This window comes from Microcaecilia unicolor, chromosome 11, assembly GCF_901765095.1.
Source record: "Microcaecilia unicolor chromosome 11, aMicUni1.1, whole genome shotgun sequence".
NCBI classification, from domain to species: Eukaryota; Metazoa; Chordata; class Amphibia; order Gymnophiona; family Siphonopidae; genus Microcaecilia; species Microcaecilia unicolor.
This window is the reverse complement of record NC_044041.1, coordinates 183,626,639-183,652,428: the sequence shown is the minus strand read 5'-3', so window position 1 is coordinate 183,652,428 and position 25,790 is coordinate 183,626,639. Positions and strand designations below refer to the sequence as shown.

Here is a 25,790-nt window from a genome sequence, read left to right as displayed (position 1 = left end):
GGGGGGGGGGGGGGGGGGGGGGGGGGGAGGGGAGAATTGGGGTACATTAAGTTCAAAGTATATAGACCTAGGAATGCAGTTCCAAGGCCCAGGTTGGGGGATAGACAATGTTCCCTCTGCTCTGGAAAGCGATGTAAACTAGATCTGATCGAAATCTCAGCATTATAGTCCGATGTACCAAGGTTGCTAACAGGCACCTACTTTTATATGACAGCTTTCGTATGCATTGCATCAAGCTATTACATCGGTCGCTTGAGCGTAGCAGTAAAGATCAGCAGCAGGAAATGTTCATTTAGTGGGCCTTCCTAGATGCCGGAGGTATAGGAATGGGGCCATCAGAGAGAGAGCCCTTTGCCTTTGCACTGTATTGTTTTGCTTTGCATTGAAGAGTTTGCTGCAGATTTTTATGTACTGCAAAATGTTTTCTTCCATGTTTACTTTGTAAATTAATAAACAGATTTAAATATAAATGCTTGTTGGGCTGGAAAGGAGAGCTCCACAGAAAACAAGTGAGAGGTCAAGAGAGGGAAAAAGGAAATTCGCGGGATACCAGAGATAGGGATCTGAAGATCTCCAGATATGACTCTGAAAAGTCACCTGCAAAGCTCAACTGGGGACCAGTTGACCAACTGACCAAGGAGGAAATCACTCAGAAGCAGAGGCTGAAAAGTGTGTCCATTCATCTGCTGGAGATCGAAAATACTGAGGAGCTGGACTTGATGCCAAGAGATATGTCTGAGCTCAGATTTCAGTTCTCTATCTCTCTGCTTGGTTGATCTATACAACTATCCCACAGGTTCTGGAACAGTGGTAACCTACATAATGGAAGTAGTAGTTTGAAGAAATAACTTCATTATAGAGGCAGGTGGCACCTTACAGATGAGCTTTCGAGGACCAGAGTCTGTAGTACTCTGTTCCGTATATATACTTAAAATATGTGAAACTTAAAAATAAAAATCAAACAAAATAAATAACTGCCATTGTTAAAATATGATGAATGGAATGCGGCATTAAAAATAATTTGACATGGATTTTGAGTCCCTGCTTACCAAAAGGAGGTAGACCATAAGGTTGTGATGCCTGAGGATATACAGTATAGGGCTGTGATTGCTGCAGTGCCTGGTACTGCGATTGGCCAGAATACGTCATCATCGTCTCTGCTACAGGTACAGAAAGGATATGCGTGTATGGCCTAAAAAACAAGAACAAAATAAAAACAAACGTTTACGTTTAGCAGCATTTATTCAGAAAGACATGGAAATAACTAGAGAGCACACATATTGCAGGTATGATAAATGCCAATGAAGATTAACTAGTTTTAGATTAAAAAAACATTCCGAGAGAGAGAGAGAGAAGTACCACCATCCAGCAGTCCCTGGTGATACTACAGGGCAGGGGTTCTCAACCCAGCCCTCGGGACACACCTAACCAGTCAGGTTTTCAGGACACCCATAATGAATATGTATTAGGTAGATTTGCATATAACAGAGGTAGAGCAAGTATGTTTATCTCATGCATATTCATTGTGGATATTCTGAAAACCAGACTGGCTAGGAAGGAAACCTGTTTTTTTGAAGATATATATATATATATATATATAAAGTTTTACACATACAACTATCAGAAGGTTAATTGTAAATGACATTATCTTCTTAAAGTTAGTTCCTTGGAACCATCCTAAAAACTTTACAAATATCCAGTCTTATAACAATATCCATACTGTAATAGTAGTTTTGTCATTTGTTACACTTTCAAACATGCATGCTCCTGGGGTTAAAGGAAACTATGTGAAAATCTCTTAAAGTACCTTTTTATATTGATAATGACTTTACTATTTGCCTTGTACATGATACTTGGTGAAAATATCTTGACACATCCAAAGTTAGCATTTCTCCAAATAGGTTAATCTTGCACATACCTTGGAGGAATGAACATTACTACCAAGGGAATGAAGTTATTTCTTCAAACATAAGAATAGCCATACTGGGTCAAACCAATGGTCCATCTAGCCCAGCATCATATTTCCAACAGTGGCCAATTCAGGTCACAAGTAACTGGCAGAAAACCAAACAGCAGCAACATTACATGCTACTGATCCCAGGGCAAAGCAGTGGCTTCCTTATGTCTGTCCCAAAAGCAGACTATGGGCTCTTTCCTCCAGGAACTTTTTTTTTTTTTTTTGAAAAATCTTGTTTATTGAAGACAGATTCCAAACATACAAGCCATACAGAACACAATTACTCGTATTATGTCCTCCTAAAAATGTTAATATATAAACAAACTGGTTCTAAGTTCTCTAAAAATAAATGTTTACTACAACAGTATTTGTATGTTTAGTCCACTACCATATATCGTGTCTGGTGCTTTTTCAACTCCCCCCCCCCCCCCCCTTCTACCCATCCTCCCCTGTTTCCCTCCCTTCCGCCCTCCTTCCCTCCCCCCATCTTCAGGAATTAAGCAGTCTACTCCGAGCCACCGGAGTTAAAGTGTCCCAAAAAGGGGCCCATGTTTGGCAAAAAAGGTCTCCTTTTTTTGAAGCAAGGTCTTGTATATCTCTACGTTCCAGGGAGCACATATATATTATCATCGCAGATCCTCCAGGAACTTTTAAAACCCAGATATACTAACTGCTGTTACCACATCCTCTGGCAAATGAGTTCCAGAGCTTAATTATTTGTTAAGTAAAATAATATTTCCTCCCATTTGTTTTAAAAGTATTTCTATTTAATTTCATTGAGTGTCTCCTGGTCTTTGTACTATTTGAAAGAGTAAAAAAAATCTATTCATTTCTACTTGTTCTACACCGCAAAGGATGTGGTAGACCTCAATCACATCTCCCCTCAGCCGTCTCTTTTCCAAGCTGAAAACCCTAACCTCTACCGCCTTTTCTCATATGAGAGAAGTTCCATCCCTTTTATCATTTTGGTTACTCTTCTTTGAACTACCTCAGTCTTTCCAATTCACTGTTAATACTTGTCTCAGCACCTGCACTGTTCCAAAAATAGCCTCTTGCTGGAGTTAATAAGGTGTAATATACATAGGCATTTTCTCCAGAAAAGGTTCTAAAAAAGTATTGTCTTTTGGAAGTTATTAGGTTCATTTACTATAGCTATTATGTTGTTTCTTAATTTACAGTTCACCATGGTTTGTTCTCAGTAAGAAGCAACATTAAAAGAAACTTGGATATTCTATTTGATTTTGTGTACATTGTGGAGCATGCAGATTGCAGAAGATGCAAGGTTATTGCTGCAAAAGTGGAAATGAAAATGTTGTCCTTGATACAACGGCTTCTTTACAGCAGTCTCACTCATTGGTAGAGCCTAAATATCATCCAGGGAAATGATTTTCCCCAACAGGATGAACACAGAAAACAGGGAAAGGTTCTAAAACACACTCTCACACACAAGTTCCTCCTGTTGTAGACAACCCACCACATGATTCTCAGTGATCAGAGTTAACTTACTTTGAAGGATACATTTGTGAGGTATAGTCACCAGTTGATCTGGATACATAATCATTGCATGTCAGAACTAGAAAGAAAGGGGGGAAAACAAAGATACTTTATACAAAGCTATAAGAAAATTATAACTATAGAGAAATTTCCAATTCAGATTATAAAGCCAAGTCAAAGATAGCTAACTAAAAAATGGCCCATAAGCAAATATTCCTATAATGGGTTATATTATCAAATGCATAAAATAGTGACAAAGTAATCAGTCAACTATTTGTACACATTCTGACACAAATGCTTTGTATGCCCCCACTCTCAATTGCCTACCAAGAATGTTGCCCGGCTCCTAACAAATCTAAAACCCTCCTCCCTGCATCGTCGTCTCATCCACACATTGAGACTCTGGAGCTCTGCCTGTCTCTTGGGCCATGCGCGTGGAACAGGGAGCATTTTTGAAAATGCTACCCTGGAGGATCTGGATTTCAGCTCTCTACCTAGGAGCCTAAATTTGGCTTCCACAACCTGCCTCTCATGTTTTCCTATGTCATTTGTACCTACATGTACCAAGACAGACAGCACCTACCCAGCATTATCTTAAATTCTAACTAGGTGACGCGTGACGTCCGCCATCTTCGCACAAGGCAGGCAAGTCACCAGGTGATACTCACGTCCACCAACTACCCAGCTATCTACATGCCTAACAATTGAAACACAAACTACAACAGCCGTCCTAACCCTTCCCTCCTGGGCAGAAGCTCCTGGAGACACAACCTCGGTGTGAAAGGACATTGCATCCCCTGGTGGGCTGGTTGGTCCTGGTTAGTTCTGGTTACAGGATTATTTCCAACTTCACCAGGGTGATGCTCTCTTTTTAGGCCTCCCGCCTCCAAGGCAGCAAAGGGGCTGCCAGACTGGAGGTGGGACTTTTCTACAATATACCTGTAGGCCTCCTCTATGTATGTCTCCCTCAGCTCCTTCAAGTCTGCTACTCAAGCCTCACTCTCTGAGAGCTAGGAGCTCTTTGCATCGAGCACACACATATAACTTTTCACCAACTGGGAGATAATTATACATATGACACTCAATGCAAAAGACTGGATAGCACCCCTCTCGCTGCTGGATTACTGCATCTTAGTATTATAGACTTAAGTAAAAATTCTTCAGGAACTAGGGATATTAGATGAAGATTATATGGTATAAAATGTAATTTATTTAGTGTTTGCTTCCCAGAAACTAATTCAATGTAATTACAACTGAGAATGTAATTAAAACTCTAATGAAAACATTCCCCTTGTTATCCTAATTAGAAAAATGACTACGAATGAAGAGTTGTGCTAGGGGGTGGATGGGAGCTGGGGATAGGAATGAAGAATGAACTAGGTCCTGCTGTGCCTGCTAGAGGCTGTTAATGCTGTGGTACAAAGTTCAAGTTTTAAAACTAGGAGGAAAAGGGTATAGAGACTAGTTGATAAAGTTTGCTTTTTATTTGTTCCTTTACATCTTTGAAGTTTGATCCTACTTGTTCTATGAAGAATTTCCTCTTGGCTAGTCTTATTTTGATTTTGTAATTGTTTCATGCTTCCCTCCATTTGGTTCTGTTCTCTTCGGTTTTGTTTTTCGTCCATGGTCGTTCTTGTCTTCTGCATTGAGTTTTTAGTTTTTGTAGCTCTTTGTTGTCCCAGGGGGCTGTTTTGTGTCTTTGACTGCTTTTTGTCTTCATTTTGTCTAGTATGGTGGTGAATCTTGTGTCCCATTCTGGTAGGAATTCCACAGAGTGGGTGTCTGGTGACCACTAGTTTTCATATATTGAGGTCCAGAATTTGGTTGTGTCAATCTTTCCATGAGATTCGTGAGGTGTAGGTTTTGGTGATGTCTTGGTTTTGTGTTTTTTTTCCAGTAAAGGGTCATGTTCACTTTGAAGTGGTCTGACCAAGAAGTTTCTGTCTAGACTTGATTTTGTATTTTGAACAAATTGTTGCTGTGAATCTATGTGCTACTAGGTCTAGTACATGGCCTTTGTTGTGGGTTTTAGTTACTCGTGGTCGTTTCAGGTCTCAGAGTTGGAGAGGAGTACGTGGGCATGTGGAGGACTCCATCCACCAGGTCCAAGAAGACTAAATCAAGGACACCTTTTTTTTTTTTTTTTAAACAGACCCCCTAAGTTAGGTGTTTGAAGGCTGACAAGGGAAGCAAGTGATCACTTGAAAAAGGCCCTTCAGTTTTAACAGTATAAACTTTGGAGAAAATGAATCCAAATTTGGGTGCCTGATTTGGGCTGACAAAAGATATCTCATTTTAAGCACCTAACAACAAGGTACCTAAGTGTATGCCTGCTAAGCAGTCATCTACATTTAGATGCGTTTGTCAATCAGTGCTGGAATTTAGTGCTGCGATTCATTCCCACCCACCCCCTTACCTGGCTCTTCCATTGACTACACCCAACTTTTAGATTCCTAAATTTAGGTACCTAGGAAAAATGTGTTAATGTACATTTTTATTTAGGAAGACATAAGAACCTTATTTGTTAAGGTAGGAGCCTAGATCTTTTGAATATTGGCTCTTAACCCCTGGAAATTAATCCCTTTTGAATAAAGATGAAAGGGCTAGATAAATTAAAGAGTTTTCCTCTCATACTGCTTTTGTTACATTGCGCTGTATGGTGATTGAATAAATACCATGTTCCATCAGAAGGGGGGGGGGGGTATCAGGCGCTATTTACAACAGCACGAGCAAAGATGGATCAATTGTGGACCCATATGGACTGAATGTGAAGATAGAATGTCCACATTTTTTTTTTTATTATGCTGGCTTTCTGATTGGTGGTTTTGAAGGAGGAGCTATGATACAATGATATAAATGAGTTGGCATTTTTTAACAGTTAGCTCGCCATTTTGAAGTATGTGGTGGTCTGAATGCAGGAATTGTTTCCCCTGATGCAGCTAAGCGAAACAGGGCTCCCTATCCGGTCTTTTTGGAGTTCTGCAGAAGATAAAGTGGCGACTGAGTAAAGGAAAATGGGACTTGATATACCGCCTTCCTGAGTTTTTTGCAACTACATTCAAAGCAGTTTACATATAATCAGGTACTTATTTTGTACCAGGGGCAATGGAGGGTTAAGTGACTTGCCCAGAATCACAAGGAGCTGCAGTGGGAATCAAACTCAGTTCCCCAGGATCAAAGTCCACTGCACTAACCACTAGGCTACTCCTTTGAATGAATCTGCAGTATTAAGAAGTTATTTCTGTTTCATTAGACTACATCACCCTACTTTGTTTTTTTTCACAGGTAGAGTTTTTTTGGCCAGTGATGACAGCCAGAGGGTCAGCTCACTGAGGTCTTTTTTCTCCACTTTTTGAATAAATTTTGGCTCTCATTATTGTGGTAGCTACAAAGGGGGGTGCTTGTTGGTCTTTTTGGAAACTTGGTGGCTATAAGATTTTTAGGATTAGAGTTTCCAGCTCTTGTGACTTATTGGTAATTTTCAAATGCCATTTATGTGAATCAACATCTATTTGTCAATATAAATTGTCACAAAGTTATGAAAAACACATAGCAAATGGAAACAGAGAACTGTTGCCAGGAGTCAGGGTTGGGGAAGAATGCTACACAATGCATTATTTTCCATTTCTAATACTACACACGTAAGGAAGAGAAGAAGAAACCATAAGACACAGCAAGTACCCAAAGACTTTCACAAGTACTCATGAACAGCAATTCTATAAACCAGGCACAAACATTTACAAGCGTCTCACACATGTAAATGTTACATTTACATGTATGTGGGCACATACTCGTGTATATGCCAATATTCCACCTGAGCGCTATTTGGTATTTATGCACCTATCTTGATAGTGTGTATTTGATAGGGGCTATACACATGGGTGAGACTTAGGCAGGGCTCCCACTTATGTGTGAAACTTACAGAATACTGTAACTTTTGTCATTTTCTGCCACATTCAGGCACTCATACTTACACCAACTCTATGGTGGCGTAAATGTTAGGCGTGTTGATAGCATCATTATGCTAGTATTACCTAGGAACTTTGGTTCCGTTAGAATTAGGGTTACCATATGTCCGGATTTACCCGGACATGTCCTCTTTTTGAGGGCATGTCCGGGCAACCGGGCGGGTTTTGCCAATCTGCCCGTTTGTCCACATTTCTGGACAAACGGGCAGGCTGGTGGGCCGTCCTATAGGACAGTCCGCCCGCCCACTTGCCCAGAAATCCAGACAAACGGGCAGATTGCTAGCCTCCCCTCCCCTTACTTATTAGTGCCCTGGTGGTCTAGTGACCTCTTCTGCCTTCGGGGCAGGAAAGAGCCCCCTCTTTCCTGCCCGGAGCGCTGCCCTGCATGCATCCTTCCTCTTGCTGAACCTCAGCGCCGATTCAAAATGGCCGCCGAGAGTTGAAGTGACCTTGCGAGACTTCAACTCTCGGCGGCCATTTTGAATCGGCGCCGAGGATCACAAACATGAAGGATGCATGCAGGGCAGCACTTCGGGAAGGAAAGAGGGGGCTCTTTCCTGCCCCAAAGAGGTCACTAGACCACCAGGGCAGTAGTAAAGGGGAGGGGGGGGGGCGACAGGGTATGTGACAGGGAGGAGGGGAAATGTGACAGGGGGTGGAGCGAGGGTGTAAAAGGGGATGGGGTGTGAAAGGGGTGGGGCATGTGTCCTCCTTTTTTGGGGACAAAATATAGTAACCCTAGTTAGAATAGGTATTTATCTCACAACTTCGGAGTGGCTATATGGAAGCACCCTGTTACATTACCCACATATTGTTTTGAAAACTCTACCACCATCGGATGGCTGTGGGTCCTGCCTTGCTTTTTGATATAAGACATCACCATCGCACTGTTGGAGAAAACGTGGACCAGGGCCCCCACCAGAAAGGGAGTGAAATTACATAAGGCATTCTGCATTGCCCTGAACTCCAAGCAATTTATCAACCACTGAGACTCCTGTTCCGTCCATGTGTCCTGTGCCAGATGGAACTTGTAATGAGCTCCCAACCTGATTTGCTGGTGTCACCACCTCCCATTTTGCTATCGGAAAGGGAGCTCTGACGGTTTCTAAATGTGCCCCTTTTTAGCACTTACTTTCGCTGGTTAAACTATGATTTACACCAAGTCCTGAAGATTCTGACTTCTGGTTGTTGGATTCATTGTGGCCCACCTGACTGGGGGAAAAAAAAAAGACAAAGAGTACAGGACAGCGATGCAAGGACAGCAATGGTATTGAATGTAAAGAAGAACCACGCTCCACATGACAAAACCGTACAACAAAACAGAAGAGAAGACCAGAAGCAACAAATGGTGTAAAGCTAGATTAGATGTTTTCTAAAAAGACTCGACACGGGCCATGTTTCGGCTTATATGGCCTACACCTCAGGAGTCTGTATACAAATCACAGTATGCAAATACTATACTGCAGTCTACACAGCTGCGATTATTGGTAATAAAAGTTTGCGACACATCCCTTCCACAACATTCTTTAAAGAGTATGCTTGAAGCTTTACAATTAATGGTAGATTTTGGACCTACATAGCTACTATGGTGTATTTGCATGGGAAAATTAGGTTCTTACCGTGATAATTTTCTTTACTTTAGTCATAGCAGATGCAGCCATTACAGATGGGTTGTGTCCATCAACCAGCAGAGGGAGATAGAGAGCACACTTTTTTCATACCAGCTTGCTCCACTGCCTCTCTTCAGTATTTGAGGCTTCCAAAGCAGTATGGCAAACTGCAATGGGAATAACATAAGCTTTCCTCACAGCGAACGATGGCCCTACAACAAAGGACATTAACTCAGAATGGAGGGAATGAAACATCCTCCCGGAGGGCATAAACTCATCCTCCACTGAGACATAACTGGAGGGAATAAACTCATCCTCCCGGAGGGAATAAACTCATCCTCCAAAACATGAACCTGGAGGGAATTAAGTCATCCTCCTTTAATTGAACAAGAATCCTGAAGACTGTTTTCCGACTTTCTCCCAAGGACGGAATCTCCAGGAAACACGAACAGAACCTGAAATAGATTTACAGCAGATAGCATCAGACAGGGAGGGATCATGGCTGCATCTGCTATGACTAAAGGAAAGAAAATTATCACGGTAAGAACCTAATTTTCCCTTCCTTGTCATCAAGCAGATGCAGCCATTACAGATGGGATGTATCAAAGCAATCCCTAGATAGGGTGGGAACAAGCCACACCACGCGCCAGCACTTGTGCTCCAAAATGTGCTTCCCTCCTGGCAGCCACATCCAGCCTGTAATGTCGGGCAAAAGAGAGCTTAGAAGCCCATGTTGCTGCACTACAAATCTCTTGAAGAGAGAGTGCTCCAGTTTCAGCCCAAGAAGAGGAAATTCCTCTAGTGGAATGCGCCTTAAAGGCATCAGGCGGAGGCCGGCCGGCAAGCAAATAAGCTGGAAAGATAGATTCTTTAAGCCAGCGGGCAATAGTGGCTTTAGACGCTGGAGACCCTCTGCGAGGACCTGATTGCAAAACAAACAGATGATCAGAGGTCCTGAAAGAGTTAGTAACTCGCAGATACTGTAGCAGAGTCCTGCGCATATCCAACAGGTGCAATTGCCCAAAAGATTCTGGAAACTCCTCCTCGACAAAGGAGGGCAAGAAAATAGGTTGGTTTAGGTGAAACGCTGAAACCACCTTAGGCAAGAAGGAAGGCACGGGCCGAACCGTGACCCCAGACTCTGAAAACTGCAGAAAAGGGTCTCTACAGGACAGTGCTTGGAGCTCTGACACCCGTCTCGCCGAAGTAATGGCCACTAACAAAACGGCCTTCAGTGTCAAATCTTTCTCTGAAGCATGCCGAAGCGGTTCAAAGGGAGCATCCTGAACGGCCTTCAGCACTAGCCCCAGGTTCCAAGCTGGACAAGGTGCACGCCCGGGAGGACGGAGCCGAAGCACCCCTCTAAGAAACCGTGCCACATCCGGATGAGCAGCTAAAGACATGCCTTCAACCTTGCCACGCAGGGAGGCCAATGCTGCCACTTGCACCCGCAGGGAATTATAGGCCAAGCCTTTTTGTACACCATCCTGCAAAAAGTCCAGAATCGGCGAGACAGGAGCCCGCAGGGGTGTGATCTCTCTGGAAGCACACCAGACTTCAAACTGGCGCCAAATCCTGGCATAAGCCACGGAAGTGGAACGCTTGCGGGCTTGCAGGAGAGTGGTAATTACTTTATTGGAATAGCCTCTGCCTCTCAATTGCGCCCTCTCAATCGCCAGGCCATAAGACCAAATCGGCCGGCGTCCTCCATGGTCACTGGACCCTGTGACAACAGGTTGGGAACCAGAGGTAACTGAAGGGGATCCTCTACGAGCATCTGTCAGAGGTCCGCATACCAAGGCCTCCTGGGCCAATCCGGGGCGACGAGAACCACTTCTCCTGGATGCAGCCGAATCCGCAGGAGCACTCGCCCTTATCAAGGGCCACGGAGGGAACACATACAGTAGGCCCGGAGGCCAGGGTTGAGCCAAGGCATCCAACCCCGCCGCGCGAGGATCTCTCCGTCTGCTGAAGAAGCACGGGACTTTGGCATTGGAACTTGTCGCCATTAGATCCATCACGGGCTTGCCCCACTTGGCACATATCTGCAGGAACACTTCGTCTGCAAGTTCCCACTCTGCTGGATCGATCTGATGCCTGCTTAGATAATCGGCTTGCACGTTGCTCTGACCTGCAATGTGAGCTGCCGACAGAAACTGTAGATGCAGCTCGGCCCAGTGGCAAATTTGTTCGGCCTGCGCAGCTAGAGCTCTGCACTGAGTGCCGCCCTGTCAATTTATGTAGGCCACTGCTGTCGTGTTGTCCGACATCACTCTGACAGCCAATCCTTCCAGGGTCACTTGAAAGGCCAGAAGCGCCTGAAACACCGCTTTCAACTCTAGGCGGTTGATGGACCACTCCGACTCCTCGGGTGTCCATAGACCCTGGGCATGCTTCCCCTTGCAATGTGCGCCCCAGCCTTTCAGACTGGCATCTGTCACCACTAGGCACCAATCGGGGAGCGCCAGCGGCATTCCTCGCCGCAGCATGCTGTCTGAGAGCCACCACTCCATGCTGAGTCAGGCCGCAGGGAGCCAAGAGAGTCTGCATTGTTAATCCTGAGATACCGGAGACCATCTGGAGTAGAGCATACTGTAGAGGTCTCAGGTGCGCTCTCGCCCAGGGCACCAGTTCCATGGTGGCCGTCATCGATCCAAGCAGCTGAACAATGTCCCAAGCTCGCGGGCGGGGCATCCTCAGGAGCAGATGGACCTGATTCTGATGCTTGCACCGCCTTTGCTTGGGTAGGTACACATACCCCGAGGCTGTGTTGAACCTGGCCCCCAAATATTCTATAGACTGCGAGGGGGTCAGGTGACTTTTGGCCAAATTGACGACCCAGCCCAGAGATTGAAGTACTGAGACCACTCTGGCTGTTACATGCTGACTCTCTGCAGCAGAGTTTGCTCGAATGAGCCAGTCGTCCAGGTACGGGTGAACCCGAATATCCTCTCGCCTTAGAAAGGCAGCTACTACCACCATAACCTTCGAAAAGGTGCGGGGAGCTGTGGCGAGGCCAAAAGGCAAGGCCCGGAACTGGAAATGCCTTCCCATCACCGCAAACCTCAGAAACTTCTGGTGCGGGGGCCAAATTGGAATGTGCAAGTAAGCTTCTTTCAGGTCCAGAGACGTGAGAAACTCTCTTGGCTGTACCGCCGCAATGACGGAGCGCAGGGTTTCCATGTGAAAATGCCGCACTCTCAGGGACTTGTTTAATTCTTTTAAGTCCATAATAGGGCGAAAAGACCCTCCTTTTCGTGGCACCACAAAGTAGATGGAATAGCGGCCGCAGCCGTGTTCGGCGGGAGGTACCGGGAACACGGCCCCTATCTGAATCAGACCTTGTAAAGTCTCCTCTACCGCCGCCCGTTTGGCGGCAGAACTGCATCGGGACTCCACAAACACGTCTCTTACAGGGGCGTCGAATTCTATTCTGTAACCGTCTCTGATCAGGTCCAAGACCCACTGATCTGAGGAAATGTTGGCCCACTCCTCGGCAAAGACGTCCTCCGATGACAGGACTTGAGGAGAGGGCCGGCGCACCATCATTGAGAGGGTCGCCCCTGAACTCCAGGCCTTGAGCCAGTGGCTGTGGAACGTTTGTCCGAGCGAAAGGAGTTCCTCTGCTGAAAACGGGCACGAGAAGTGAACCCAGCAGAACGCCCCGGGTGGTACCTTCGAGCTTCACGGAAGCGAGGTCTGTAAGAGGAGTGGATCGCCGCACCCTTAGAGGAAGGCCGAGGCCTATCTTTGGGCAAGCGCTGGAGTTTAGCCTCACCCAGGCCCTTCACAATTTTCTCCAACTCCTCACCAAACAGGAGAAAGCCTTGAAAGGGCAACTTCACCAACCTTTGCTTAGAGGCCATGTCCGCCGCCCAATGCCGTAGCCAAAGAAGACGGTGAGCCGCCACTGCTACTGCCATGTGTTTAGCCGAAGCTCTGACAATATCATAAAGGGCGTCAGCAAGAAAGGACAAGGTCGACTCCATCCGCGGAGCCACATCTGAAAAGGGCTCCGCTCCATCACCGGGCTGTTCCACTACCTGTTGCAACCAAGCCAGGCAGGCTCTAGCAGCATAACTGCATGCAGACGCCCAAATAGTGAGACCTGCAATTTCAAATGACCGTTTAAGTGCTGATTCCAGTCTACGGTCTTGAATATCCTTCAGGGCAATACCTCCTTCAACAGGGAGGGTAGCTCTCTTTGTCACAGCTGTGATTAGGGCATCCACTTTAGGCATAGCAAAGCGAGCCATTTGCTCCTCACTCAGAGGGTATAATTGCCCCATAGCCCTGGAAACTTTCAAAGGTCCCTCGGGGTCAGCCCATTGAGCCGAAATAAGCTCTTGGATGGAGTCATGCAAAGGAAAGGCTCGAGCAGGCTTTTTGGTACTAGCCATCCTAGGATTCACAGAGGAGGCTGTGCCACTGGCAGGGTCCTCAATAGAGAGCGCCTGCAGGGCATCAGAAATAAGCGCTAGCAGCTCATCACGGTGGAAAATACTCACCACGGAGGGATCGTCCAGATCCTGAGTCACTTCTGCATCAGACTCTGGGCTCCTCAGACCATGAAGGCCTGCCAGAGTTCTCTGAATCCTCGCAGCCCGACCACGGGAGGGGGGAGGGGGGTGGTGCAGCACTCTCTGAAGGGGAATGAGCCCTTCTGCGCTTCATATTCTGCCAATTATCAGGGAATAACGCCTCAGAGGGCATACCCAGGCTAGAATCCACCGGGGGGGGGGGGGGGGGGGGGGGGGCATTAGAAGAGGCCCGTGCAGGGCTTTGTGGGAGAGCTCTTTTAAGCATGTATGCTTTATGCATTAATAAGACAAAATCAGGGGAGAAAGTCTCACCCTGGGCACCCGGATCTCTGGCGGGGCTAGTAGCTCCCATATCAGCCTCACTCCGATGCCTCCCCCCGGGCTCAGGACTCTTCGTCTCAGTGGAGGTCGCGCGCCATGTGGTAAATTCAAAATGGCGCCCGCTGCCAGCTCAGAGCGTGAAGAATCATCGCTCGCCATGCTCAGGCCGGCTCTAACGTCTGTACAGCACGATTTACAGAGCCCCGCTGCTGATCTGCGCTTGCCACACTTGGAACAGCGCTTTACTGTCTCCGCAGCCATCGCCGAAAACGGTGGTAAAATTCAAAATGGCGGTTCGCGCCAAAATCGCCCCGATCGCGGGCCCACCCTGGAGGAGTCAGAAAACACTCTTACCTCACTGGACTATCACAGCTCCGGTCTCACAGAAAAAGGCAAGGAAAAACCTCTATTCCAGCGTCTAAGCGCCAAAGTGCGACGCAACTTTTTTTTTTTTTATGCTGTGAGGAAAGCAGAGGTAAATAGAACTCCGGAGGCTCAGGTGAGTGGGAAAGGCAGGGACAGGGCGAACCTATGTGCCTGCATCCACTGTTGGTGGGGAAGGACAGGGAAAGCTAGGCAATGTGTCCACATCCACGGAGTTATGGGTAAGGCAGGGAAAGGGCGAACCTATGTGCCTTTAAAGTGAAGCTGCTATAGCCTCCAACATCCCTGCTAACAACTGGCAAAAGCACAGGAGCAACCTCCAGGCAGATTTTAGATGGAGCTCGAAGAAGCTGAAGCCATTCTGCTAGGGGAGATAGAGAATACTGAAGAGAGGCAGTGGAGCAAGCTGGTATGAGGCACTGAAAAAAGTGTGCTCTCTATCTCCCTCTGCTGGTTGATGGACACAACCCATCTGTAATGGCTGCATCTGCTTGATGACAAGGAAGTTGTGATTTGTATGCAGACTCCTGAAGCAGGCCATACAAGCTGAAATACAGCCTGTGTCAAGTTTTTGTTAGAAAACATCTAATAAACCCAGTTTTACACCAGTTGTTGATTCTGGTCATCTCTACTGTTTTGTTCTATGAATGTAAAGACCACACTTACAGATATATTACTATATCAGTTTTGTAACTTTTAGTCTAAGAACAAATAGAATAATTTAAAAAATCTTATATACAGCAAGAAATATCTCTATTCAAAGCAGCACACAGTAATCAAAAGCACACAGAAAATATATTAACACAAACATTGCTTCAAAACTAAAAATCATATATACACAAAACCTTAAAGCCATATTCTGAAACTCATAAAAATGAAACAGCAAAACATAAGAAAAAAATGTGTATCTACCTTGTAACCAGAAACGTATTGGACTTACAACTGTCCACAAAGAAAAAAACCCATATAGCTTTCTTTTATAGGTCTACTAGTAAAAAAGGCCCGTTTCCGAAACCAATGAAACGGGCGCTAGCATGTGGTTTGTTTTGTGTGTGTGTGTATGTCACAGAGTTATTTTTTGTGTGTGTGTGTGAGGGTGCGGTGTGTTTGCAGGTTGTTGATGATGGAGGTGGTGTGTCGGTGTGCGGTTGTTTCGTTAGTTTGGCAGCCAGTCTCCAGCGATTCCTAGGCAGGGAAGGAGTACTCCTCCCCCTTCCTTGGTCGCTGTTTGCTGCTGGCAGGGTCGTGGGTAATCCTTCCAGCTGGGCCGCAGCTTGTCCTGTTCGCCCACGTCCCAGATGGTGACGGGCATGTTGTTTTCCGGCTCCTCTGACTCCATGTCAAGCGATCCCAAATATAGTCTGTGCTATAGGCCCTCTGGCACTCTTCAGTACTGGCATTAGGCATTTATAAATTTCTCCCCCCCCCTCCCCCGGTCTATTTTTGCACATACCCACAGCAGGAATATTCTTCTCTCGTTCCAGCGGTGGTTCTGTGCTCTCCGTGCTGCACAGATAATGAGCCATTCTGCTGGGGAATGCTCCTCCCTTATTGTCACATAGTTTCCTCTGATTGGTCCGTCTTACGTTGCCTAGTATTGCCTGGGAACGGTGTTGTGATGGTCCTTTGTGTTTCAGAATGTTGAGGGTGTTTTTTCTGATTGGTCCGTCATGCGAGGGCGGGGCAGAGAGACATGGTCAGTGTTCTGGCTTCACCACCATGAATCCATGAACCCTTCAGTGAGTGACTGAGTGACTTCAGAACGCTGTCTTCAGAATGTTGAGGGTGAGTTTTATTATAGTAGATAAAGGAGTAACACTGAATCATATGCCATAATCCTCCATACTATCTTTCTTCTATAAGCCACCAAAAATGGAGGTGACACATTAATCAAGTGTTAAAATATACTGCTCTAAAAGTTCTTAGCATTTACATCCTGCAATAAGAAAAAACTAAGTTGCCAAATGTGTTTCTACAGCTAAAACTTAACGTGGAAGTTATCAGGTGGTGTATGAAAAACAATCCATGAAGCAGAATACTTTAACAAAATAAGAAAATAATGGCCAGCTTCAAAATAAGAGTGGTTTCTGTACGTTTAAAAGTTAAAATTTCCCATGGTGGGAATGACTGACAGGTAGATTGGCAGAAATTGTTACAAAAAAGGTCCTTTGGTTCATTTTCATCCACTTTATTTATACAAGTTTTAAGATTTCAAGGCAAAACTCGTTACATAAAACACCATACTGTTTTTTTTGTGATTGTGAGTTGTTATAGTGCTTTACAAGTTTTTACTTGAGAAGATTTGTTTCTCTTAGTCTTCCAGGATTTCCATGGCAGTAGTATAACCATACCAACATGTAGGCAATGTAGCTTCTTTTTAATGGTCCGAGTGCCAAAAATTTTTTTAGAGTAGGATGATTCAGTGATTACTAGTTGGTCTACAGCAGGGGTGGCAACCTTGGACTTTGAGGGCTGCAGTCTAGTCAAACAGTTCTCATGCATATTCACCAGGGAAATCCTGAAAACCCACAGGGTTGCTGCTCTCAAGGACCAAAGTTGTTTTTGTTCATTGACAAGAAAATTTCACTGCTAGTTTATTTTCCCAAAGGTTTCTAGCTTGATGGTTTGGTTTCCACATACCTTTTGACAGCTATAAATGAAGCTGGACGTTAGACACGTTTGGCAACTAGGGATCCAATATTCAGCCTATGATGGTAAGCAACTTTAGCTGTGGACAAATCTAACCCCAGTTTTTAAAAAGGGTTCCTGAGGTGATCTGGGAAATTACAGACCGGTGAGCCTGATGTTGGTGTTGGGCAAAATGGTCTACACTATTATAAAGAACAAAATTTCAGAGCATATACATAAGCATTGATTAATGAGACAAAGACAACATGGAATTAGTGAAATCTTGCCTCACCAATCTACTACATTTCTTTGAAGGGTGAACAAACATGTGGATAAAGGTGAGCTGGTTGACAAATTACCTCATGAAAGACTCCAGAGGAAATTGGAAATTCATGGGATAGGAGGTAGTGTTCTGTTGTGGATTAAAAACTGGTTAAAGGATAGAAAACAGAGAGTAGGGTTAAATGGTCAACATTCTCAATGGAGAAGGGTTGATAGTGGGGTTCCACAGTGGTCTGTGCTGGGACTTCCGTTTTTTAACATATTTATAAATGATCTAGACGTGGGAATAACTAGTGCGGTAATTACATTTGCTGATGACACAAAGTTATTCAAAGTTGTTAAATTGCAAGAGGATTGTGAAAAATTGCAAGACGACCTTACGAAACTGGGAGACTGGGCAATCAAAATGACAGATGACGTTTAACGTGAGCAAGTGCAAAGTGATGCATGTGGGAAAGAGGAACCCGAACTATAGCTACGTGATGCAAGGTTCCACATTAGGAGTCACCGGTCAGGAAAAAGATCTAGGTTACATCGCTGACGATACGTTAAAACCCTCTGCTCAGTGTGCGGCACTGGCTAAGAAAGCAAATAGAATGTTAGGTATTATTAGGAATGGAAAACACAAAATGAGGATGTTATAATGCTTCTATATCGCTCCATGGTGCGACTGTACCTTGAATATTGTGTGCAATTCTGATCACTGCATCTCAAAAAAAAAAAAAAAGATACAGTGGAATTAGAAAAGGTATAGAGAAGGGTGACAAAAATGATAAAGGGGATGGGCGACTTCCCTATGAGGAAAGGCTAAAGCAGCAAGGGCTCTTCAGCTTGGAGAAAAGATGGCTGAGGGGAGATATGATAGATGTACATAAAATAATGAGTGGAGTGGGACAGGTAGACGTGAATCACTTGTTTTCTCTTTCCAAAAATACTAGGACTAGGGGGCACACAATGAAGCTACAAAGTAATAAATTTAAAACAAAACAGAGAAAATATTTTTTCACTTAATGTGCAATTAAACTCTGGAATTCGTTGCCAGAGAATGTGGTAAAAGCAGTTAGATGAATTTGGTTTTAAAAAGGTTTGGATATCTTCCTATAAGAAAAGTCCATAAGCTGTTATTAACATGGAACTGGGAAAATCTACTGCTTATTTCAAAGATAAGAAGCATAAAATATATTGTACTGTTTTGGGATGTTGCCAGGTACTTGTGACCTGGATTGGCTACTATTGGAAACAGGACACCGGGCTTGATGGACCTTCAGTCTGTCCCTGTATGGCAATGCTTAAGTTTTTATTTAATATCTAAATATATATATATAGTGACCCGGAAGTTAACTGGTCATCACCCGATACTCAGACCGGTGCCCAGTTAACTTGGCACATAAAGTGGACAACTGTTTTGCTGTCCTAACTTTATGCGCTTACTTCATCAGTTAGCAGACTACGGGCCGTTTACTAAGGTGTATTAGCGTTTTTAATGTGCCTACAATTAGCGTGTACGCTAACCGTGTAGGCGCTTATAAGGATTGTAGGTGTGTACATGGTTAATGCGTGTTAAGTATGGCAACACGCCTGTAACGCTGCTTAGCAAACAGGGCCCTAAATACTGCCGATAACCATCCAAGTTGGCACCCCACCCTAACTCTGCTCACAGCCTGCCCCTAGCCTAGCCAGTTGGCAGAAGGCCAGTTAGAGGTGATATTCAGCGGCACTACCTGATTTAAGTGCCACTGAATATCAGCAGTAGGCCAGCTTAGTGAAATTTAACAGGCAGGAACCTCTCTTACCCACTTACTGCAATGTCAGGAACTCTTACAGCAGTATATTTTTAGCCTTGGATTAATATATCTCCATAGACCGCTATTAAATGGACTTGGAAAAATTCCGCATTTTTAGGTATAACTTGTCTGGAATGTTTTTACGTTTGGGGAGCGTGCCAGGTGCCCTTGACCTGGATTGGCCACTGTCGGTGACAGGATGCTGGGCTAGATGGACCTTTGGTCTTTCCCAGTATGGCACTACTTATGTACTTATGTACATTTGTGGTGGTTTATGGAAAGAAGATGGTATGGAGGATTATGCACAATTGTGAGAAGGTTGCTTTCTCTTGAGGGTTAGAGACAATTTAAGATGCAATTACCCTTTTATGTATGAGTTTTAACAAATTTAACATACAATATTTTTGTTCCTTCCTGTAGATTCCTTCATCCATGACACTTTCGTGGCTGATCTGATTGACCACCAACTATATGTGAGCATCTCTGGGAAAAAGTGACTTGGCTTCCTGTGAAGGACCGTATTGTTTTCAAGATCTGCGCATTGGTGCACAAAATCATCTATGGAGACGCTCCTGCTTACATGGACACTCTCATTAACTTGCCGCCCAGGAACTCTCGCAAGTCAGCTCACACGTATCTCAATCTCCACTATCCAGCTCTCAGTGGCCTCAAATATAAGACTGTCTATGCTTCCTCTTTTTCTTATCTTAGCACTCAATCCTGGAACAGACTGCCCCAAGTGGTCAAATTCACCCCAGATCACCCGACCTTTAAGAAGCGGCTCAAGACCTTCCTTTTCGGTAGAGCATACGCTGTGGGCCCTCCTGGTGTTACATCCCTCTGAGCCACAGCAGCCACATCGACAAATTGTCACCTTCCCCTCTCTCCCTCTCCCTCCTGTTGTTCCTCTTTCCCTTCTCTGACGCTAATTCCTGTATTTTGTATTAATGTTGCTTAATAGACTATTGTACGCCACACTGAGCCTGTCCATGGGTGGGAATAATGTGGGATATAAATGCCATAAATAAATAAATAAATAAATAAATAAAAGTGACTAAAGTCACCAGAAACAGAAAAAAAGAGGTTTTAATGAATTCTGTTGAAGCAAACAATTTGTAATACAACAGTCCGAATGCCATCCTCTTATTAGAAAAAAAATCAAAAAAAGTTACATCAGTACAAAACAGGTAACTTTTTCAGACTGCTTATGGACCCATGAAATGAAAACTCTGCATTTCTCAATATTTTCGAACCACCACTTTAGTCATCTTTTCCCAGAGGTTGTCACATATATAAAATTAGATCCCTGAGACAGGCTTGCGTTGAAACTTGTTTGGTTCTTGATCCATGGTTGGATAATATTCATATAAACTTTGGATGCTATATTGATGCTTTTTGCATAAATTGATACCTAGTATTGATTTTGCAGAATATACACCCCGTGCTCTTTTTTTGGCCTCAATATCTTTACCATACTGGACTACAGACAGCTGCTACCTTAATCCATGAGTAGCCATGTTTTCACTTTTCTCCAGGATCATCATCTAATTAGTTTTCTTCCTAATATCTATCAACATGGTGTTTCAATTCACCCATCATTCAACTGAGTAACTTCATCTTGATGAAGACAAAGCAGCTTCTTCAAGAGCTTTCCAGCAAATACATCTCCACTGAGCAAGAACAACACTTCAGGCACGCCCATGCTTCTGCAGCATTCCTTGATCTCATTTTTTCTGCAGTTTCCTGCTGCTTTTTCTCATTTTAAAAAAGTGTCTTGCTCAATATTGAAAGAACTTCCTTTTTTTTTCATGTTTCCCAACACGTTTTACCCCCCTGTTTACAAAGCCATGTTAGCAGCTGTCGCGTGGCAATGCTGACACATCCCATTCAAAGTGAATGGGCTGTGTCAGCATTAGCGAACTAGCAGCCGCTAGCACAGCTTTGTAAATAAGGGGGGGTGGGGGTTAATGTTTTACCTCTTTCCCTCCTAGTTTCTAGGTAGTTTTTCATATTTTCATTTTATTTCACTTTTTCAAAGTAACACAAGAAAATTAATGAAATCGATGGAAGATAATGCAATCAACAAAATAAATTAATCTACATTTTCATTTTCCATATTTTTCTGCATCAAACCCATTTTCCATGATTCCCCATAAGCTTAACATCAACATCCCTATTTTTGTTCTCTTCCTGAATGTCTTTCCTACAAACAGTTTATTTATTTATTTATTGCATTTGTATCCCACATTTTCCCACCTCTTTGCAGGCTCAATGTGGCTTACAATACATCATGAGTGATGGAAATATATTAGAAAATAGACATTTAGTGTTACAGAAAGATCTTGGGCAACAAGATAATGATAAAACATAATATTTGAACAAACAAGCAGATATTGTTAGATAGTTCTGAATATATGTGGGGGGGGGGGGGGGGTTGTGTATAGTCACATTGGTTGGTCTTTGTAGTAAGCCTTGTTAAAGAGATGGGTCTTCAGTAGTTTGCGAAAGTTCGTAGATCATTTTTAAGTTGCGCGGCAGTGTGTCCCATAACTGTGTGCTCAAGTAGGTAAAGTTTGACGCGTACATTAATTTGTATTTTAGACCTTTGCAGTTAGGGAAGTGCAGATCAAGGAATTTGCGGGATGATCTTTTGGCATTCCTGGGTGGTAAGTCTATCAAGTCTGACATGTAGGCTGGTGATGCTCCGTGAATGATTTTGTGAACTAGTGAGCTGATTTTGAAAGTGATGCGTTCTTTAAGTGATGAAACTAGAACTAGAAAATAAAACACAGTCTAACAAATAGTATAAGATTTATTCACTATTGTGAATAACAGTAATTGCCAGGCAATGGGAGAAAGTCACAATATAGAGATTACAAACTCCCTGAAATCAGGAATTCTTCAAAGTTAATGGGCACCAGAGAACAGATGAGGTGTGGAATGCCTTAATCTTAAGAAAACAGACGGTACTGATATCTCAACTTTCACACTGATGCCTAATTGTCCACCTGTTCCTGGATTTCTTCTGATGCCACCATGGACACTTGCAACATTTATCATCACTGATGGCAGACATCTTCTCATGTCAAAAGAAAGGCAAGAGCTTTACTCAATCAGCATAATAAAGTTTATGGTTTTGCTACAATATATTCTGCTTAAAAGCTTATTTTTAAGTTATATTTAAAACATGAAAGTTAATTCTTTCAGTTCCTCGCAAGTCATTTCTCACTTTGGATTTTGATTCACCTTTTTCAATGGTGTCAAAGGACAGCAACCTGAAGAAGAGATCAAACTACAATCAGAAGATGTCTCTTACAGACCTCCATGAAACATGCTAAAGTGTCTGGGAGAAGATCATGTTATTGCTAATTGTAGCATCTGCATAAGAATGTTATGAAGGACCACTGGGTTCAACATGGAGAGATTTCATGAACAAGTTGTGCTAAAGAAAAAGCCTAAACACACTGAACAATGTCAAGGCCAACCACCATGGAGCAACACTGAGCAAAGGAACAAAGGAAATCAACAAAAGATGCTTCACATTCTAGTTCTGTAGCAATAAAGTTATTGGTTATTCCTAAAGAACAAGTTTACTCTTCCAAGCTCAGGGCAAGCAGAGTCAAGGAGATTCAGTGCCAAAGGGCCACTGAAGGATAAGGAATGTCCATGCAGAAATCTGATGCACAGTTCTGTACAGCAGGGGGATACCATTCCAAGTAACTGCTGCACTTATCTCCATAGGTCTAGCTTCAGTCCATCATCTTCCTCAAAAGCACTCTGAAGGTCGGTCAGTTACCTGTTGGGTCCCATCAATTATCTTCAAGCAGAAACTTGGAAGTCATTCTGCAGAGGCAGCAACTCAATACAAGAGCAGCACTACATGTCCTGCATCATCCGGCTTGATGACTATTGTATCAATAGTCCCTCCTTTTGCAACTCATAATGCGTCAAGCAGCAAATTTTATATGATGGTGCAGGGCATGCTGAGTTGTAGTCAAATTCCTCTGGAGAGGGAAGCGTTTCCTTTTTGTTCATCAATGCTTGTGCCCTAAGTGTCTTCCTTCTGTGCTAAAAGGCAAATGGCTCAGGATTCAACAATGCAGCTTCAGTAGTCCTCTCTGGTCTTTGAGTATTGAAAATTCATGGGAGTCATCTTATGGAATAGCAGAGGCTAGTTGTGCAAACAAATATTCCATCTGATCTCCCCTGCTAACCACTCTCCTCCACAGCCTAGGCACAGTTTCCTGCTGAAGAACCTCTTCTTTTGCAATTATGTACATGTAATAGTTAATTTCAAATGAGATGGGACTTCTTTTAGGCCTTCTCAGTTATCTGGATTCCCTCAAAAGAATTAGTGGCAATACTTATTCAATATCTCTATCATAATGTACAGTAAAGAACGTGCGAGACCACACATTCAATACTTTTTGTCAACAAGAAGGTGGCTATCAAGTGTGTCCTGGTGGCTGAGGGATTTGATAAGATCTAGCTACCACAGTAATCTTTGGGTTTTAAATCTGCTTTACAAGGAGCCAAGTTTTCAGCTCATGTTGAAATGACTCCAGTTTAGGTGGAGGTGCTATCAGCATGTTCTGCTCCAAGACCTACTTACAAATCACTTTGCAGAAGGCACATAGTTTCACTAAGCATGCCCCTCAGCAGTCTCAGCTCAAGTTTAGTTTGCTTTCGGTACAAGGTAAGGCATCCATAAAATCTCTTATATGATTGATCAATGATGTTTTGAGTTCACTGAGAACCTCTGCATGGTTATATATGAATGCAGAATCTCAGAGCTGCTTAAACCAAGCCTACGTGAAGACATGCAAGGAAGCCTTGTTGACATGCCAAGTAGAGGCAGGAATCTTTTTGGAAAGAAGGTCAAGGAAAAGGATTTTTAAAGGACCACTACAATCTACTTAATATTTTTTCCTCTACATTACCGATAACTTCCAAACCAACCACCTTCTCCTAAAGGTACCAATTTAAGATCCCAGAAAGAATTTCTTTCAACAGAGGAAACAGTTCCAAGGTTTGACTCAGGCCTGTCATCAATGGGATTTCATATCCCACTGACAAAAAGGCAGATGCTCTATGCTAATCAGTCAAAACCTGGGATGCTTTTGGACTGAATTCATAATATACAGCCAGTATCCCAGACTGTGTACCAGAATCAGTCCTTCTAAGAGGGAATGAGGGAACCATTCTATATAAGTTCCAAACGATGAATGCTTCAGATAGGGATACAGATTCTGCCAATTTGCTAACTGCTTTCTGGAGAGAGTTTTGCCTCCTGTTAAACTCCAGGACCTACTTAGGCTAGAAATCTCCTTCCCCTTGAAGACCAGAGCAGTCAAAACTTGTATCATTGCAGAAGCATGTGTGAGGATTTTATTCCACGTACTGTACCGTTCCAGACATACCTCCTACAATATGGCCACCCTACTCCCCTTGCTATGTTTCTTGAATTAGAAGGAAGAAAATACTCAGAGCATATCCAAGTAACAGGAAAATTTCAGATTCTGAATAGAGGAGCACCACCTTCAGTACCATGTTCTGCTGTTTGGCTTAGGATTAGTTACCTAAGCTTTCACAAAATATTTAACAAAAGTGACAGTGTATCTATGCAAACTTGAGTGCATATATTTTACTACATGGACAACAGGCTGGTCAAGAGAACCTCTCAGGCAGAGAACTAATGTCCAGCATCATCCAGCTGAAGAATCTCCTGGAAAGCTCTGGAAGAGGCAGGATAGTTCAGTAGTTAGGATGATGTCACCTAACTGTGTTGTGTGCTTGGTGGACTTTGAAGAACATCTATTGCAGCAAGACACTTCATTATATCCAGGGTCAGTTTTATGAAGATACAAAATCAAAACAATGGGTCACTACACTTATCAATTAAATCTGCATACCAAAAAAAATCTGTAAGAACTAAAGAACCATATTTTATACATTAACTGAAAAAGATAAGCAAGACAAAAAGCTTATAGTTTTTTATGGTCCAGCAGTTTCCTCTTTTGGTGTTCAGTTCAATCTGGACTGGTCTCTACTGGACAGAACACCATGAGCCATCCTTCAAAATTAACTTTTTTTTTTAACTCTTTTTCCCATGTCATATTTAGCCCAGCTATTTCAGTGATAATACTTTTGCCAAAGACCAGAGACTACAGATTCTTCTGGAAATTGTTCCATGCACAACTCAACTCTGACCATTAGGTGTTGCTATTATGCAGCATCAGCAACTTCTTCTAAGCATCCCCCCACTTCATCCTTTCCTCCAGGACTGTGAAATCTGCCTCCCAGCCATGAGTGGGCCTGGGTGGGCAGAGGCCCACCCAGTTTCAATTTAGGACCACCCAGTGGCAGCGTGCATCATTAGACTAGCTGGCAGGAATCACCAGCTAAACAGTCCTCTCCAGAGCTTCCCTGAGCTGTCTTAACCCCGTGGCAGTTGGCAGCATGTTTCCAGTCACTAGAAACTGGAGAGCCCCCCCCCCCCCCACCTTGCATGCTGAGTTCATGGCACACCAAGGTATTCATTTTTACTGCTCTTTTTGGTGGGGGGGAGGAGAGTAGCAGGTGCAGTGTAAATGTGTGGGCCATGCCCACCCAGTCCACCTCCAGGCCCACTCAGAAATTGAAGTCTGCCATCGCTACTGCTGCCTCCACACAAAAAAAATATACTGGTACAAATTCCTTAAGTCTTGGGAAATACAAATGATACCTTTTTCTTAGGAATTTTGCTGTAACTAATTACTGTTTGCACTAAAACCATTTTTATTTAAATGAGAAGTGCCAAACTCATTTTGATGTTGGGCTGC

At 43.7% G+C, this 25,790-nt stretch overlaps 1 protein-coding gene across 8 annotated transcripts in view; it reads right to left on the bottom strand.

Moving 5' to 3' along the window:
* The window catches only part of EYA3 (EYA transcriptional coactivator and phosphatase 3), a 271,535-nt gene that overhangs the window by 93,825 nt on the left and 151,920 nt on the right, over window positions 1-25,790 (bottom strand). For 7 of the 8 annotated variants that reach the window (XM_030220264.1, XM_030220270.1, XM_030220268.1 and 4 more), the window contains 3 exons: window positions 8,552-8,631; window positions 3,464-3,530; window positions 1,050-1,192 (listed from right to left, as the gene is read on the bottom strand). In XM_030220264.1, coding sequence (XP_030076124.1) covers window positions 1,050-1,192; window positions 3,464-3,530; window positions 8,552-8,631 — 290 coding nt within the window. The remainder of the gene's footprint in view (window positions 1-1,049; window positions 1,193-3,463; window positions 3,531-8,551; window positions 8,632-25,790) is intronic. The other variant, XM_030220271.1, reaches the window with a different exon arrangement.